General features: G+C 34.3%; 1 protein-coding gene and 1 long non-coding RNA gene across 19 annotated transcripts in view; one reads left to right on the plus strand and one right to left on the minus strand.

Annotated features, from left to right (window-relative positions):
• The window catches only part of BAZ2B (bromodomain adjacent to zinc finger domain 2B), a 379,971-nt gene that overhangs the window by 89,669 nt on the left and 272,306 nt on the right, over nt 1-17,996 (minus strand). For 12 of the 17 annotated variants that reach the window (XM_059927941.1, XM_059927945.1, XM_059927939.1 and 9 more), the window contains 6 exons: nt 15,200-15,367; nt 14,060-14,253; nt 7,727-7,930; nt 7,014-7,409; nt 2,205-2,811; nt 257-550 (listed from right to left, as the gene is read on the minus strand). In XM_059927941.1, the coding sequence (XP_059783924.1) occupies nt 257-550; nt 2,205-2,811; nt 7,014-7,409; nt 7,727-7,930; nt 14,060-14,253; nt 15,200-15,367 (1,863 nt within the window). The remainder of the gene's footprint in view (nt 1-256; nt 551-2,204; nt 2,812-7,013; nt 7,410-7,726; nt 7,931-14,059; nt 14,254-15,199; nt 15,368-17,996) is intronic. The other 5 variants (XM_059927946.1, XM_059927937.1, XM_059927944.1 and 2 more) reach the window with 2 other exon arrangements.
• LOC132368966 (uncharacterized) lies at nt 231-15,482 on the plus strand. 2 transcript variants are annotated; one of them, XR_009504196.1, is made up of 3 exons: nt 231-307; nt 7,208-7,321; nt 15,209-15,482. It is a non-coding gene; the product is annotated as an uncharacterized LOC132368966 (long non-coding RNA). The 2 variants fall into 2 exon arrangements; XR_009504197.1 differs by having other exon boundaries at nt 240-273.

The following is a 17,996-nucleotide window of genomic DNA, read 5'->3' on the forward strand; positions in this document are numbered from 1 at the left end:
AGAAGCATAAACTGAACACAAAAACAGGAAAGTATGCAAATTCAAAAGCTGCCATCAATCAGGTTCTTAAATTGGAAGCACAGAGAATAAAAATGGTAATGAGTCATATCCTTTGAAAATACACGCTGACCTTTCTTAGCCAACCTAAAATCTAGCCCTTGATTCCAATGAGATCATCCCCAGAACACTGTATAAATAAGAATTCTTGTTATGGTTTGACTTCTACTTCACAATAATAAAAATAAAGTGTAGGTACCAGAGTGTGGACTTGAAGTAAGTGTGGAAGAAGGTGTGCCAAGGAAAGCAGGTGACTGGGATTCAGAACATAAGGCAGCAGGAGCAGAGCTTGGGGCTTTTGCTATGTGGAGGTTACGAGGTGTTGAGTGAGCTGTGAGACTGATGGAAGGGCTTTTGACAGAGGAAGTTGTTTTATTCAGTTTCATTGAAGTTTTCTCTCCTTCAGTATCACTATCTGATTCATCTTGGTCTTTATCATCATCATCATCCTCTTCTGATCCTTCTGTATCTGATTCTGAATTACTATCTGATTCTGGGAAGTAAAAGAAGCATTTGTATATTATAACTAGATAATCACCAACAGTTTGCAGTTTGTATCTAAATGGAATAGTTCAGGAATCGGCATCTGTGACTGAGAACTCAAGTGAGCAACTCTTCTGAAGAGTAAATGTAAAAATTACTATCTTAAAAGCTATCTGAGTACAATGTATGCAGGCCATAAATCCTCAAAATTCTTCGTTAAAAGTAACTGTTTTACTCAAGTCATAAAACTTAAATCATAAAACAGTTCTTCTCACATGACAGTATTCACATGATGAGTTTCTGCTTAGTGGTTTCAAAAGCATTTTTAATTTAATAAAGAAGCCAAAGTATAGAGGAAACAGAATTGATTATTTAAATTAATAGATTCTAGTAGCTTAAGAAGTATACTAGGTTCAGTATGAGGAAGAGAACTCTGGAACTATCATTATCCTTTCTTCTGGGCTTTGAGGCCAAAGAAAACAATTTTTGCAGGGAGATGCTTGGCTTTGGGGGTTACAGTTATTCTATTTAGCTGCAAGATTTCATCAAGCTTCTCAGGCTTTACAAAAGACTAGGATTACAGAAATAACTGTGGGGAATAATTTAATGATTTAATAATTTAAGTTCATGCTAGCAATGTAGTCCTATAAATGCATCCACTCCTATAGATACGTAAAATCTATTTCTGGATTAAACTTGATAACACAGGACTAATACTTGGACTGTATCTTAATCGTTCCCAGAACAACAGCTTCTGTGGAATTGTTTTTTGTGTAGTACTAGCTGTCTACACTGAAGTTCATTATAAAAATTATCTTTGAAAGTTATTAATATTGATATCCATTATCTATCATGCTAAGTTGTGTTTATGGGAACCCCAGGAAAAATATTATCAGGAAAAGCTGTTCTTACCCTGAGCAAGTAGGTTGTTTTTACCTTATAGACACTTTTTAAATTGTATAATTGACTATATTTTCCTCTTCCTGTTGGTAGAAAATTTACAATTGGATTTGTGGCTGACTAGGAACAAATCCAAAAACTTTCATAATATGTATTTCATCTTTGTACTTAAATTTTAAGCTACCTTATATTTTATGCTTTCAATCTTCTGTGGAACAAGAAGGAGAGTTAAGAGGAAATAAAACAAAAAGAAATTAAAAAGAAAACTAGAAAGTAAATCAAAATAAAATCAGGGGGTACTCTATATATGTTATTAAATAAATTCTGTGTTGCTAACAAATATTCATAGGGATATAGGTTTTTGGTATTTTCTGAATGACTGTGACTACAATTTTACCTTTATTCAAAATATCTAGTGACACAATATAACAAGCAGCAGAAGAGATGAAAAAGAAAGGACAAATGAGTGGTCATGAATTAAATGAAAATTAAGCAAGTTCCTGAATTTCTTAATTCATGAATTATTTATATTCAATTTAAAGTTATTTGTTTAATGTTAAATGAATAACAGAGCTGAGAACTTAATTTAGGATTTCCAATTTCAATTATTCCTGTATTTTACCACTCATTATAGAAAGGCACATAGCTGTGTGAAACACAGTGAATGACAATGATTTTCAGTCTGTGAATTAAGAACCTCTTAAAAATGTTTTGGTTCACATAGCATTTAGAGAAATACTTTAAACTTAAAAATAGAAAATAACCTGATTGGCTGTCATCAGATTCATCATCTTCATCATCTTCCTCATCTTCTTCCTCATCATCTTCCTCTTCATCCTCATTTGAATCTTCAGAATCTTTGCTACTAGGAATGTCTGAATCTGTTCCTCTGAACTGTTCCACTAAAGATTTTGCAGGATGAGAGTGATGCTGTGTTTTTACTGTGTTCACATTATTGCGAACTGCTTTTTCCTTCCCCTGACTATGCAGTATGGGAGAGGCAGAGGGCATGACAGTTGTCTGATTGCCAGGGGTTCTTCTCCCACTTGTACTCAGATTTACAGGTGAGCAAAAAGGGGTGCTACTTGAAGTAGCAATGTTTTCATTAATCTTACTCTGCATTTTCGTTTTGGTAGTAAGTGCCAGAGGAGCTTCTTGAATGACACTTTGAATAACTCCATTTGGTTGATGATTACCTAAAAGTGCATTTGTCAAGAAAGGATTAGGGTGGTTGTTTTCTAATGTTTGTTTTGGATGTGCTGGTGAACTAGAGGTTGCTTTTGGGTTTGACAAAGCTGCAATAACCTTCTTCAGGCTCTTAGATGACTCCTGTTTCTTTAACTGAGCTGGGAATGTCTGTTTATATTGTTCCTGTTGAAACATAAGTTAAAAAAAACACAAAACCATAATGTACCATAAGAACGAAAATTACTTTTTTTTTGCTTTCTGTATCTGACAACAGCTACTCATATACAAATTTAAATCATGATATACAAGTGCTATAAAAGTAGTGGCAATAATGACTAGCTGGTTCCTGAACCTTGCTAGACATAATATATTTAAAAATTCAATTAGTCTTTCTGCTTCAAAACATGTTTCCTAACTGCCCACCTCTTATTACTACAGCTCCCGTTTTTCTCAATAACCCAAACTTGAAACTCTCAAAACATCTTTTACTTTTCTTTTTTCCAAGTCAGCCATATTACCATGTGGTTTGGATTCTCTCATTGAAATATTGCTCAAATTTAAGTTACACTATCACTTCTTCCTAACCAACTCCCAATATATGCTATATGCCAATGTCAATTTTCTCATCATATAAGCCGTATTTTACTATATTAGCACTTTGGTCAAAACCTTTAGTGCCTCTTCCATCATTGCTCACTTTATAAACCCTAAATAGTTAAATCTGATACTCAAGTTACTTTTTACTCCCTTTGTTGTCCAAGTGGACTATTTGCCATGCCCTGTGCATGTCATACTTTCACCACCTCCACATTTTGCTATCACCATTTTCTTTGCACGAATTATCTTCCTCTAATAAACTTCAAGCAGATGAACTCCTGTTCATTATTCAAAATCCAGCCCAAGAAGCTTTCCATGTTTGTCCCAGCCCAAAGCACTCATTGCCTCTATCCTTGAGCTCCTTTATACCTCCTTTTATTCTATCCTGTATTACCTACAGTAATCATGATTTGAGGTTAGTGGGAAGGCTGGCTCAACATTCTGTGGGATATACTTTTGAGTGCCTTCAGCACATTAGCATTGGAAAGAGTTTAGAAAACAGTTTAGAAAAATTATACTTTTCTTGGGAAAAATTATTTTGTAAACCATTAAGCCATAACATTTACATATGTAAATAAGAAACAAAAAATTATTTGGCTATCAGAATCTTCATGAAAAGAATAACATCATATGAATTTCATTAAATTTGTATAATTAAAATATTAAAAAACAAACTGAAGTAGGATGATTAAAATATCAAGTTAATAGAAATAGAGTTGAATTTTGAAAGGTAAAATTCTGTAATGAAAATGGTTGCCTTGAAATTAAAATCAGCAGTACTGTCAGCATTGGACCCGGGCTGTTAACACTCAAGTCAGCAAAGCCTTGTGGTGGGTTATTTCACAAGTATAAATGCAGATGGAATGCCATATAGAATGACTTATTAAATGTTTTAAAGCACCAGTACTAATAAGCAGTAAGAAATTCCCATATAAACTTCTTTATCTTATTTAACTTATCCTCACTGTATTTGTTTAGAAAATTAAGTTAATACTTTGTAAACAGAGACTGTCACATAATATTTGTATTGATACATAAGGCAATGCCTCACAAAGAGAAACTGCTTGATTGGTATTTATTCAGTGAATAAAATATGGAATATTATACTACATAATTGTGTTTACCTTTTTAAAAGAATTTTATAGCAAAATTTTTACATAAGATACTTGTCACATAATCATTTTGTATTCTTTTTTTAATAGGTAGTAAATATTCCTTCCAAATACGTAGGATCAAAAGAGTAATGAAAATAAAAACTTTCCCTTTAGTTTTAAATTTTATATTTTAATTTTCTGAAATTGTTTCTCACTCTATAACTCTGAAGAATCACTTCTCATATGCTGACATCTGAAGGTTTTCAAAAATAACCAACGATCACTGTATTTTATCCCAAGACTAGTATCAGTTACTCTTTTACAGCAAACATGCTATCTTTTTTGATATTAGGGGTGTACATAAAGTAGGAGGGGAGAAAAGAGAGACCTGTATAGCAGCAAATGTCCTGCTACTTTAAGATATCCCCTTGGGTGACAGGAGTATGAGAAGAGAGAGGCTGGAAGCTTTGTCCTACCTCCAAGCTCTTGCTCCCCTAGTTCTTACCTGAGTCTCTGTAAGGCCACAAAAAATCCTCTAGGCAAAACTTGATAAAGATTTTTCACTCCTGGTCTTTATGTACGATTAATGTATATTGATTTAAATTAAATGTCTACAGTATAAGGGTACGAAAGGATCCAATGATTAAATAACACTGAAGGAAATCATAGACTACTGTGGGAGCCAGATACATAGCAGGAAGCATGAAACAACTGAGACTATCGTAAGAAATCAAGCAAAATTCTATGTTAGACTGTCGCATAAAGGAAGAGAACTGATGTAAGAGAAATATTTCTAAAAATACCCTTTAACTCAATAGTAGATACCAATAAAAAGTAGATAAAGTCATTGAGAGTTGAGTCTACTGTGAATGCCCATTCATATAAAATATTTCCCATTAACAACCATTATCATTTCAGAAACACCAAATTATTTCATCTTAATCATGGGCTTTGAAGTCAGAATGATCTTGGTTTAAAACCTGTCTGCTCTTAACTTGTTATATGATGTTGAAAAGTGACTTAACCTCTCTGAGCCTTAGTTTCTTTACCTCACACAATTTTGTAAGGATTACATAAGATCATATGTGTAGAAAGCCTAGCTTGGCTACATTTAAATAAGCAAGTGTTTAATAAATGACTTTCTAATAGGCAGTCATATGAAAGTCTTTAAATAAGAATTTAAGAAACTCTTTGAAAAAATTAAGAAAACTTTCATAATGCAAGTAACTCGATGTGGCTCTGTAAATTCATTTACCTTAAAGTGGAATATATATTAATGAAAAATTAAAATAACCCAATGTGATTTTTAATTTGCTTAATTTCTCAAGGAGAGTCAATAATGTGATGCCAATAACAATAACTCCTTATGATTGGCCCGTGCATTACAAGTTCTCATATGTGTGATATTATGATACCACTGGTCCTTCCATTTAGATCAGTGGTTCTCAAATTTGGCTGCACATTTGAGTCACTTGGGAGGCTTTTTAGATGTGTAATACCTCAGTCTCAACACAAGAGATCCTGATTTTAAATTGTTCTGAGGTGGTTAGGTCATTTTTAAAGTTTCCCAGGTGATTCTAATGTACACTTAGTCTTGAGAACTACTCATTTAGATTCTCAAAAGAGCCTGATTTGCTCAAGTCATTTTTCTTTGTCCTTGTTCTGAAATTCTTCACTGTAAAATAAGAGTCAATGGACAAGGACATTGAGACTTTTTTGAGAAAGAAAGGCAGCATATCACAGTGATTAAGAACAAGGATTCTAGTACCACACTGCCTAGGTTTGAATTCTAGCTCCGTCACCAACTAGCAGTGTGATCTTGGGAGAGTTACGTAAGTCTTATGAATCTCAATTTGATCATCTGAAAATGGACATAATATTATTAGTGGCACTTACAGATGTTAGTATCCAATGAGTATATGCATGTTCAGCATTTAAAACAATGAATGGCTGGCAAAACAGTAAGTGCTCTACAGGTCTTTCCCAATGATTAGGATGCCTACTGATAATTTGTATAACCAAAAGACAGGAGACTGTGTTCAAACATAATATTTTTTCTCTAGTCTGGGTGAGTTCTAGAACAAAAAGCACTGGTCATTTAATTACTAGAATTCTTCTGGACATATGACTGTAGACTATATAATATTATAATATAAAACTAACAGCAAGAAAATAAAGATGAAAAAAATTCTCTGATGAGTGGTTCTGGTGTTTATAGAAGTAACGTTACTAAAAATATTTTGTATTTCGTATAATTAATTAAGAATGGTAAAGGAAAAGCATTCTTTATAAAGGATTTTTATACTTAAAATTGACAAATTATAGGACTACAGAGGTAAATGACTCAAGAGTTCATTCCTTTAAAAAAGAATATACTAATATTAGAAAAAAAAAGGACATTGATTTTAAACAAAAGTAATTGTAAAGTATGTCCAATACAAACATATTTCTCCCCTTACTACTAAATCATTAAACCTGGGGAAAAATGACAAGATTGTGTTGCCAAAAATACATTCAACAGGTGTGTATGTAAATATAAAATCAGAGAAATTTAGTTTTCTGACATGCATATTCTATTCCTGGTGACTAAGAAAGTATAACAATAAGAGTAGAATTCAGTTTAAACTTGTATAAGACTATATAAAAGCTGTTTTTCTAATAGTAAAATTCTTTTACAAATAATTTTTAACTCACCCGTTTGGAACGCAATTCACTGGTCAAAGGACTAGATTCTTCAGAGGTATTTTTATTCCCTGCTTTAAGTACATCAGGAGAAGGAACTATAAGTTTCATGTAAATTTCCTTTTTGGTTTGATTTACCAAAGATAAAGGTTTCACATTGGACACCAATCCCGTAGACTGTATTACACTTGTGTGTTTGTTCACAGATTCCTCCTTTGCCTGAGAGCTTTGGAAAATAAATGGAAGCTGCTGTGACAAAACCTGAGGCTGCTTCTGCTGGGATTGGAATGATGAGTGAGTCTGGGATTCAGACACAAGAGGTAATGGCTGGTGTATTCTTTTTTCCTGGGCTTTTTCAGTTGCTTTCTGTCCTTCTGCTTTTGGGTCTGAAACACCATGTAATAGCACCTGTAAATAGAAATTAAAAGGCAACTTCTTAACGTCTATTAAAACAAAGAGCATCAAGCAGTAAAACATGGAGAAAAAAAGGGTACTTAAAAAAGTGTTCCTAATGACTTATGATAGATATATAAAACTCACTAAAAAGTACACAAAATGTTCCTTTAAAAATGTTTCACCACCTCCTTTTTTTTTCTTACGCAAAAGGAAGAACTAAAGGCAATGATTAACTTTAAACTTTATAGACTTTGAGAGTTAAGGTAAGACAGTTAATTCCTAAATATGAGTAGTGTGTAGATATTGCCAATGAAACGATTTGTACCTACCTGGTTGTTACTTTTATGTTGTGCTTCACTCTCTGAATCAGAATCATCATCTTCACTTTCTTCAATACTTTGATCTTCTTCTTCTTCATCTTCCTCTAGATCATCTGAATCACTACTACTAATGCCTTCACTTGATGTGTCTGATGATGTGCCTGAATCACTATCACTGTTGCTAGAACTTTCCATAGCTTTCTTCCTTGGTTTCTGGATAAAGACAAGATTTTTAACAAGACTTCTATTTTCAGAAAAAATTCAAGTTTCAGTAAGAGGTATGCTCTTTTAATTTTTAAATGATATTTTCAATCTCAAAACATTTTTCTAAAATGTCATTTTAGAAAAAAGTAAAAAGTCACATGTTTTAAGGGTATTTATTCAACCAACTGATCTAATTAACTTATCTGACAGGAATTCTCCAGTAAAAAGTATAAACTCTGTCAATATGCTATACAATATTCTGTATAGAATACTGAAAACATCAACATAGTGTGTATATCTGTACATATGTATACATATATACACACTCATATGACTGCCATGCTTCAAAATGTAGGACAGATTAAAAAGAGCAATTTATGATAAGGGTTACATACACTGATGTTCTACACTTAGCTTTTAGTCTTCTTTCTTTGTGCAAATAGTGAGTCAGTAGCCAAACACAGCTTTCTAGGTGCTGGACTCCAATGAAGTCTAAGATGAGTCTCTGCCTTCAAGAAACTTACATTCTAGTGGTGGTGGACTAGACAGAGATTAATTTCAAAGCAAATAATCCCATATAGTAAAAAGTACTGGAGAGAAGATAAAATAGGTAGAAAAAGGCTTAAGGGGCTGCTTTAATTAGGGTCAAGGAATTTAAGTTTTTTAATATTGCCACATCAAAAAGATAGAAAAATATGATAAAGAAGGAGATTAATTTCTGGAACATTTAAAATCCTATAGGACAATGAAAATCCAAAGCTGGAAAGGGACATTTGGTCCCATAAAAGGAAAGTTGTGTGCTTAAAGGACAGACAATGGTAGTGGATAAAAAGATGAAAAATAATGAGATGAATTATAACTAATAACTATATAACGATGAAAAAGTTAAAACTCTGCCAATAGGAAGACTAAAAAGGAGAAATGTCAAAACGACAGAGCAACAAGATTGAGTATAATCCCAAGTTACTTAGGAACATTTCTATAGTGTTTGCTGGTAGATAAAATAGAGAACAAGATACAGAAAAATCAGCAATAAATTACAAAAGCAGCAAATTAGAAAAGTTGTGGCCTTAATAGAAATACAGCCTTTCATAACTACTGGGTTTGGGGAATAAAAGACAGTAATACACCTCTACAAAAGGATGCCAGGTTGAAGCCATAGTTACAGATTGCAAATCTATACTCTTTCCTTTGTGTCTTCTAAAATTTGATTTAAATCATGTAAAATACATGAGTGAGGAGAGTCACTCCTGTTATATTCTGCTTGCCATGGTACTGTGTTAACTGCTCCAAACTAGCAACTGTAATGCTTCCTCCGCAGACACACCCTTCAATAAGCTAATATTTCCATCATTCCCTGAGCTATCTTCTTCCCTCACAGTAAAGCAGAAAGTGAACTGGAATAAAGGAAATCAAAGGATGAGAAAGACCAAAGTACAGATTAAAGGGAAACAATAGTAATATAATAACATTAAGCCTATCATTTATTTGGCAGAGAAACCACTCCTTCTTTGCAACCAAAATCTGCTGTGAGTTTTCTAAGCATGTATAGCAAGACTATGAAAGTCATAAGGAATCTAAACTGAAGTTATCACTTTCGGATTTAGTAGAGGCTAAGTAAGGAAGGGATTGAAGGAGCTACCATGATTTGGCAGAAAAAAATAAACTATTTCAATGTCCAAGTAATCTGTGTAGTTTTAATTTAAAGGCAGCATGACAGATGGGTCCTACACTCCCCTAGAGTGGGTCTAGAGGTGCGGGTTCTAAAGCTTTAGGGAGCATAACATTCACCGCAGAAGTTGCTGCAACCAGCAGATTCCTGGGTCCCAATTCCAAACAAGGCACAGGGATCTGTACGAAACAAGCCCTTAACGTGATTCTGATGCAGGTGGTCTTTGCAGAGCATACTCTGACAGTGTGCAAAGGGTTTGTGTTTTATAAGGTAACAAATTTAGTACCCATGTTAAAACAAAAGTAGACATGAGTAGACAAGTCCAGGTATTAGAGAAAAAGAGAAAAATGAGTTTCAATATCACCAATTTCATCTCTTTGGTCCCTATTAACGTGTGCGGGGGGTGAGGGTGGTCCTTTTGCCTTCTCACAATTAGGTAGTCTGTCTTTTTTCTGTCATTTATACATTTTAAAAATGAGTCTTAGGTTCATAAAAAAATGATCAAAGGAGAGTTTATTAATAATAAACTCTACCTCCCCAACCAATCTGGGAAAGCTTTTCAGAACCCTCTCCTTGAACTTTCATTTCACTGTATATTTCTTTCTTTCAATAGCAAAACAAATACATATTCAAGGCTATTATGTACCAGGCACAGTTGCTCTAGTCTCTGGGGATACAAGGGTGTGATAAACCGACAGCAACTCTGCTCTCATGGGAACAGGGAGAAGAGAATCAACAAACAATATAAATAAGGGTTTTTGAGTGATAAATACCATGACTAAAACAGGATAATTGAGTAGACAGTGTGTGCTGGATGAAGATTTAGATGTAGTTGTCAGGTAAGACTCTTCTGAGCTGAGACCCAAGTGGAGAGCAAGAGCCAGTCATGGAAAGATAAAAGGGCCTTTCAAGACAGGGGAAACAGCAAAGGCAAAAGCCATGAGCTGGAAACAAGTTTGACAAGTTCAAAGAATGGAAAAGTCAGCTAGACCTGCTATAGCACAGAAACCTGGGAGAGAACAGTAGGAAATAAGGCTGGAAGACTGGCAGGGGTGAGACCACACATGGTCTTATAGGCCATGGCAAGGATTTTATTCTTGGTGGGATAGGAAACTATTAGACAGAGTGATAACATAGGATGTTCTAAAACGATAAAAAAACCACTTATGTTTTTAAAAGACTGTTACGGCTGCTGTGGTAACAATAATTTGTATGGCAGCAGGAGTGGAACTTAACCTTGAATTGTCTTATTTTTTTCTCAACAGGCTGTATGTTAGTATATTTTAGTTTGTGTTGACTTACTTCAATTGTTTAATTTAAAATACTTATATTATTTATTCTAAATATACATGTAGACTATGTGAGGGAACTGGACTTAATCAATGATTTTCAATGAGTACTACTGAGATAAGTAACCCTGCCTCCCAGGAGGGATGATCAAAATCAGCTGAAGAACATTTTTCAAACTACACATGAAAAGGGCTGATGAAGCAATTTTTTAAAAAGTTTTTAAAACTAAAAAACATTGGGTAAAAAAAGTATAGGATTTTCTTCTTCAGTTTCAACTCCCTTCATCTTCATTTAACAACCTACTAACACAAATTCATCCCAGACCATGAATTATCCAAAGATACTCTTCTGAAATCTTAAATTCTAGTATCCCTCACATTGATAGTCAATCTCTCTCTAGTGTTACTTCTATGTAGATGTAAATCAACACCCCTATGGTACCTGGAATTTTCTTTATATCATTAAAGAGGTACCTCTGCAAGTTTTTAATACCTGCTCCTGGAAATATTTTCTACTTTAAAAGCACCAATTTCGTTTAGGAATGTCAATACTGATTCCTTACTAGAACTAAGGACACGATCTATTTCATATCCATTCCTCTAAAGTCTTGCCTTGTACCTTACGGAGGCACTAGAGGTACTAGATGTTACTAGATTTAGCACTACTTCTAAGAGGTAGGATAGTGTAAGGTTTAAAAACATGGACGTTTAACTTTTAGAAATACATAGAGATATAAATATATTCCATGATACAATGTCTACGACCTGCTTCAAAGTACCATGGGAGCAAGGAATGGGTGGTGTTTTCAGACAGCATCTGGCGTGCAGAGAAGCTGGAAGCAGTACAGAGACAGGTCTTTGGAGCTCATACTAATGGGAATGCCCTTGAAACAAATCATAAGGGAAAAGAGTAAAGAGCAGTTGAAGAGGAACAGGTGGAAAGTGTGACCCTAAAACCTGTGTCGCTGGAAGGAAACAACCAAGTCTTTTATCACATTTGCTCAAGTGCTCAGTGGGGTGGCTTGAAGAGGAAAGTAAATGTTTGTCTTGGGGCCTAAATAGAGTCCTGTCGAGTTTTTGTGATGGGTATCATTAGGCTTTGAAGCTTCACCAGATGACCTTCCCCCAGACCCTCATATGTCTTGCTATGTGCTGGAAAACATTTATCTTCTGTTGAGAGGGAATTGAAAGATCTAGAGGAAGTATTTCTATAAAATATGCTGGGCAAAAGGAAAGAAACCTTTATTTGTTTAGTTGATCTTGGAAAATATATGGAGCTCAATGCTGTCTTGAGAAAGGACAAAGAAAAATTTGATAAAATAGTTCCTTGGGGTTAAAAATTGGAGCCTGGGAGGCATGTTGTTCAGATTTAAAGTTCAAATCAGCACTATTTGCAATCAGTGACTACTCATACCTTGCGCTTGCTATGGTGGGTCACAAGCTTTTCAATTCCCTTATTATTATAGCTGAGGTAATGGAGAAAGTGGTATTACAGGATCACAAACTTTTGACTCTCTCCCCCCAGAAAAATCAGGCCCTGAAAGTGGTTTTTATAAAACGTAGATGAAAAGACATTGCTCTAGTTATTATTTTTGTTTCCGAAATGTTTGCAGTTGATGTTAAGGCTTTAACTCAGAATAAACCAAGACTTCTCTCTCAAGAAGAAATTACCAATGGGAGCAGACCAAATTCACCGATACAGGTGCACTTACTAGAAAGTCTGGATATAATGTGTTAGTTCCTGTAGCTGGAGGTATCTCAGCTTACTTGGTTGGATGAATGAAATCTGGACACAGTGGTGACCTATATTTAGTAAAGCTGAAATGTCACAGCTTCCCTGGCATGATGTGGAAGAGGAAATCCAAAGGCTTAGAGTGACCAGAATATTGCAGTGAATTTACCATGTGCAATCTGCATACCCACCCTACTCCTGATACTGCTTCTATAGCAGACAAGGTCTAGTCAGGAGGCAGAAACCACATTATCAATTTGAACAGGGAAATTTTGTCATAAAGAAGCAACAACTAGTAACAGAATATGAACTACTAAGAGGGAAAGAGACCTGTAAAGAATACCGGAATAGCCGATGTAGGGAAGAGCCACTTCCTGTACGGCTGAGGTAGAGTACTAAAATAAAGTTGGAAGAGGGTCTTTCTTCTCCAACCCCTCATTCACCCAAGGCTGAGCTTCAGACTTTGTTGGAAAGGATGTGGCTGCTGCCCACTGGATGGCAGAGAAGCTCACTGAGGTATCACAGATCAAGGCTGGTACACAGGAGACACCACCTGCTGGAGTGCCAGAAAAACCTGCTGGGAATCTGCTATCAGGGGTGACAGTAAAATTAGCTAGAAAGCCAACCACTGGCATCCCAGCAAAACTCACTAGTAAGCTGCCTGCTGGGATGTCAGTGAAACTCACTAGACGGTATACACTACTGGGTCTCCTGAACACAACTGGCAGAGTAGCCGCCAGCTGGTGAGGAAGCCATCCACTGGCAGCCACAGCATAAGACCAAGAAGAAGACACTTGAACCAGGAACAGAAGCCTTTTCCTCTTCCAGTGTGTCTCCAGGACCGTCTATTGACAAGGTCTAACATAGTGCCAACTGGCAAAGGAGAAAAGGAGAATTCAGCTGGGGTTATGATGAAATATCATTGGCCGTGAGATGGTAACTGTTGAAACTGAAATAATGGGTACACAGGATTATTATGCTATTCTGTCTTCGGTGTATATTTGAAATTTTCCATAATGAAAGGTTTTTTGTTTTTGTTTTCCTAAAGCATGGGCTCTGGAGTCAACCTGCCTGACTTTGAATCCTGACCACTTAATGGCCAACTATCTGGGGGCTCTTTTTCCCAGTTTATAATAATAGTACCTACCTCAGTAGGGGTATAAGGAGGATTGAAATAGATATTATATGCAAAGCAATTACAGCAGAATTGGCCTGTGTTAAGTTCTCAATAAATCTTATCTATGACTACTATTTGTATTATTTATACTGGTGCTGACAGTTTTAATTTTTTAGATGCATAATACTAAAACCACCCCACAAAAATGAATATCTATAAAAATAGGAATTGATAATTCATAAAAAGTTATTCCATAGATTCAGGTGGTTTGATCTTTAGAATACTTACATCGATCTGTTATATATTTGTGCCTCAAAGGACAACTTACCTTATCTTTGATTTTGTCAGCTCTAGCATCCAAAGGCTGGGTTTTGTTTTGTTCCTGACTACATTTTCGATTTCCTCCACCTGAGCTTATATTTTTAGTTTGTCCCACAGAACTTGAAGCAGTAGTGGATAGTACAGATGTGTTGATACCAGATACAGACGATGTATTGTTTCCATTTATTGACCCATTTACACCTTGAAAGTAAAAATAAATATGTTTATGCAAGAGAATGTTATTCAGCCATAAAAAGGAAAGAAGTAATGACATATGCCACAATGTGGATGACTCTTGAAAACATTATGCTAAGTGAAAGAAGCCAGACACAAATTGTATGATTCCATCTATATGAGATATTCACAGCAGGTAAATCTATAGAGATAGAGTGCAAGCTAGTGCTTGCCAGGGACTGGGAGAGGGAATAATGGGGAGAAACTGGTTAACGGGTATGAAGTTTCCTTTCGGGGTGATGAAAAGGTTTTGAAACTAGATAGAGGTGGTGGTTGTACAACACCATGAATGCATTACATGTCACTGGACTGTTCAGTTTAAAACGGTTAAGTTTACATTTATGTGAATTTCACTTCAATTAAAAAATTTTTAGAAAGATAATTAAATGCGAGTATTCCCCGTTTCGGAGCAAACTCCGCAAACACTTACTTAAGTGAAAACAAAGGTAATAATAAACCGTCTAAAGTGCTATTATAATTTGCAAATGTATTCTAACAACAGTTATCAACTATGAAATATTAATGACAATTTAAAAGAAAAAAGGCGTACTAACACATTAGTTTTAATTAATTTAATGCTTAATTACAGAAAAAGTAATATATTTTACTGAGTGAACATGAAGGAGGTAATGAGATACAGAGGAAAAAGCAGCGGAGTTGGGAGTTAGAAAACCTGGGTTAAATTCTGCTATGCAATGTCAACATGTAAACAGTACTTCCCTGAATAACTTATTTAACCTTAGCTGCAAAATGACAATGCTTCCAATCTCAAAGAGTTATTATAAGGATTAAGCAAGACAATGTGAAAGTGTCTAGCACAATGCCCCACAATTGTTACTAAATCTGAACCCTATTAAAAATAGGTATTGAAATGGAGGATTTGTAGTACTTCACTTAAAGTTAACATGGATACCTTTTTCAGGACCATTTCGATGACTTTTTCCCGAAGCCCTTGAATGGAATGAAGAAGAATCATGATTCTGGGCTGGAGGAGCAAACAGTGGTGGAATTCCCAGCAATGGTGGAAAGAAGGTTGCCCCTGCACGCGTGTGAACATCCGTTGTTCGCCACCATTCTGCACCTCAAAGCCAAACACCAAACAAGCAAAAATATTTGAATTAACTTTCTAGCTAATTTCACAGTGCTTTTTATATTTTATTCCTGAAAAAAATTTCCAGTTTCATCTTGGAACAGAATTGCTGAATTACACATAGTTCTCATCATCTTTCTAATTATAAGACAGCTGATTAGAAGTTATACACTCATCATTCTGCTCATTAAGACAGTATCCAAGGATCTTCACTTAGCAGCTTCCTTGAGTTCAAATTTATGAAGAACAAAAGTAGTCTATGGTTTTAAAAATAAAATGGGAAACCTGGAATATTAAAGAACTATTTGACTCTTTGATGACTTACATCATAATTTTTCTAAATTAGTAAAGAAACAGAATATTTAAGACTATTTTAAGCTACTATAAAACCTTAGAATTTAAGGTTACCATCTACAACTTATGTTAAGAATTTCCTTAAATTACATATAATATAAAGCTGGCTTTGATAAATCAGGTGGTTTAAATAATAATACAAAGACCACTGTAATCCAGCATATCTCAAATGCATTTATGGAAGAAAACATCCTATACCCAAACAAAACAATAGAGATAGCAAAATCAGTAAGCCTTTTTTTTTGGGGGGGGGGGGAGTCTAAACAACGAAAAGTGCTTCAAAGAAGATTTTTAAAACAAGTTAAGTCACATTAAAATATAAAAGATGTATAAAGTTTCTCCCCTTAAAGTTAATGAAGAAAGCCTGAATTTTATTTATACTTCCTCTCATAAATTACAGAAAACAATGTTTTATCAATGTAAAATGACTAAATGGTAGAAAATCATCAAATGCAATTTAGATATTCAAACAGTGGCTTTTAGTTAAAACTTTTAGAAAAGGAGGGAAGACAAATTTTATAGAATACATTATTTAGGGAAGGGTGAAGATTAAGAAGAAATTTGAAATAACCTAATGGACAGTCTTGAATTGCCCCATGTAAAATCTCAGAGAGAATATTTTCCAATTGGCTAACCAGCTAGATTACCAAATCAGTTATTACCTTTCAGGCTAATCTTCCAAGAGATATAGGATACTTTTCATTAACTTGAAAACCACGAAAAAATTAGAGGAAAAACCCCAATAATATACTATGGGAAAAATTCAATATTGTCAGTGTACTACATTATATGATCTTTAAAGCTTTTCTAGGAATATCTCTTTATTAAAAATAGGATGTTAAGTGATGTTCACCTTCATTAGCTAAAGACAAAAGTTTAGCTTAAAAAAAAGTGAAATGTTCATGGTAACTGACATTCTGAAAGGTCTAAAAAACAGTATAAGCAGAAAACTGCAAAAGCTATTCTTCTGCGCTGCAGGAAGGCACTGCTAGTGAAATGACACCAATGTATATTCAGCAGTGGCTGAATGATGGGAACTGAACCAAGAATAACTATACAAAACCATAAATCATTTATCTACTGTTTAGATGAAAGAACTGCATGTAGATAGGAAGAAAAACTATGTATTTGGGGCTTGTATCAGCGCAGCTGGAATCTGTTGTTATTTACAGGTTTGAAAACTAGGTCCTACATAGCTGATAAAAAAGGAAATTTCAGTTTCCTGAAATATTCATATTATTTAAAATAGAGTCTATAATTAAAGCATTACAGTTGAACATTCAGACTTTGTAAACAACCAACAAATCGGCAGTCAAAGTGTAATAAGACTCAAATATTTTAGACATAATCAAACTCAGAAAAAACATAAAAATGTACTTAGAATGTCAATGGTAAATAAGCACACAATAAGGATCAGAAAAAAAACACAACTGGAAAATGTGTACGTTATAAATAAGGTGACACCATGAGTAAAAATACAAGCAAATAAGATCAATTAAATAAAAAGATGAAAACGGTAGCACTTCTGATCACAAGCTTCACAAATGTCTAATACTTCATGGGAAATAACAGAATTTTTGTTAAGTGATGAGCTTATTTCTCTTCCAAATTTAAGAAAATAAAAAAACAAAATTTAGTCACTCACAAACTAGCTTGTTGATAAAATGAAATATACAAAATAAGAATCACATAAACCAGCACATGATGAAATTCTAAATGTATTCAAGGGCAGTAACTGCATGGTAACAACATTAATCATATTCAACTGAAAGATTCTAATATTTCAGAGGATATACTGAATCTCAATTTGAACCTAGAAGACAGCAGAATTTAAAAATCTTTCATACCTGATAGAGCCAGATACTTCATGAAAATTCACGGTAATATAAAAATATAATGATTAAAAACTGTAAATGTTTTAAAAGAACTTACCGTGAAATACTATTTCAATATAAAAAACTTTACTATACTAATATCCATTAAGTGATTTGCATGTGTTGATTTAGTTATCTGAAATGCAGACAAATTTAGAAGTGGATAATATTTAAAAATAAACTATTTCTCATTTAAAATTCCTAGTAATTTCTTCCTGTGTGTCTTCATTTATTTAGTAGGTGATTTAAAAACTTTGGCATTTTGGTTACCCTTTTGAATAAAACTAATTATAGAAAATTTAAATTTAAGTTATACAAAATGTACAACTTAAACAAATGAGGCCTCTAAAACAAGGCATAGTCTCTGTTCACTTGGCAAAAAAGTATGCTTA

Source organism: Balaenoptera ricei, chromosome 7 (genome assembly GCF_028023285.1).
Source record: "Balaenoptera ricei isolate mBalRic1 chromosome 7, mBalRic1.hap2, whole genome shotgun sequence".
Classification (NCBI taxonomy): Eukaryota; Metazoa; Chordata; class Mammalia; order Artiodactyla; family Balaenopteridae; genus Balaenoptera; species Balaenoptera ricei.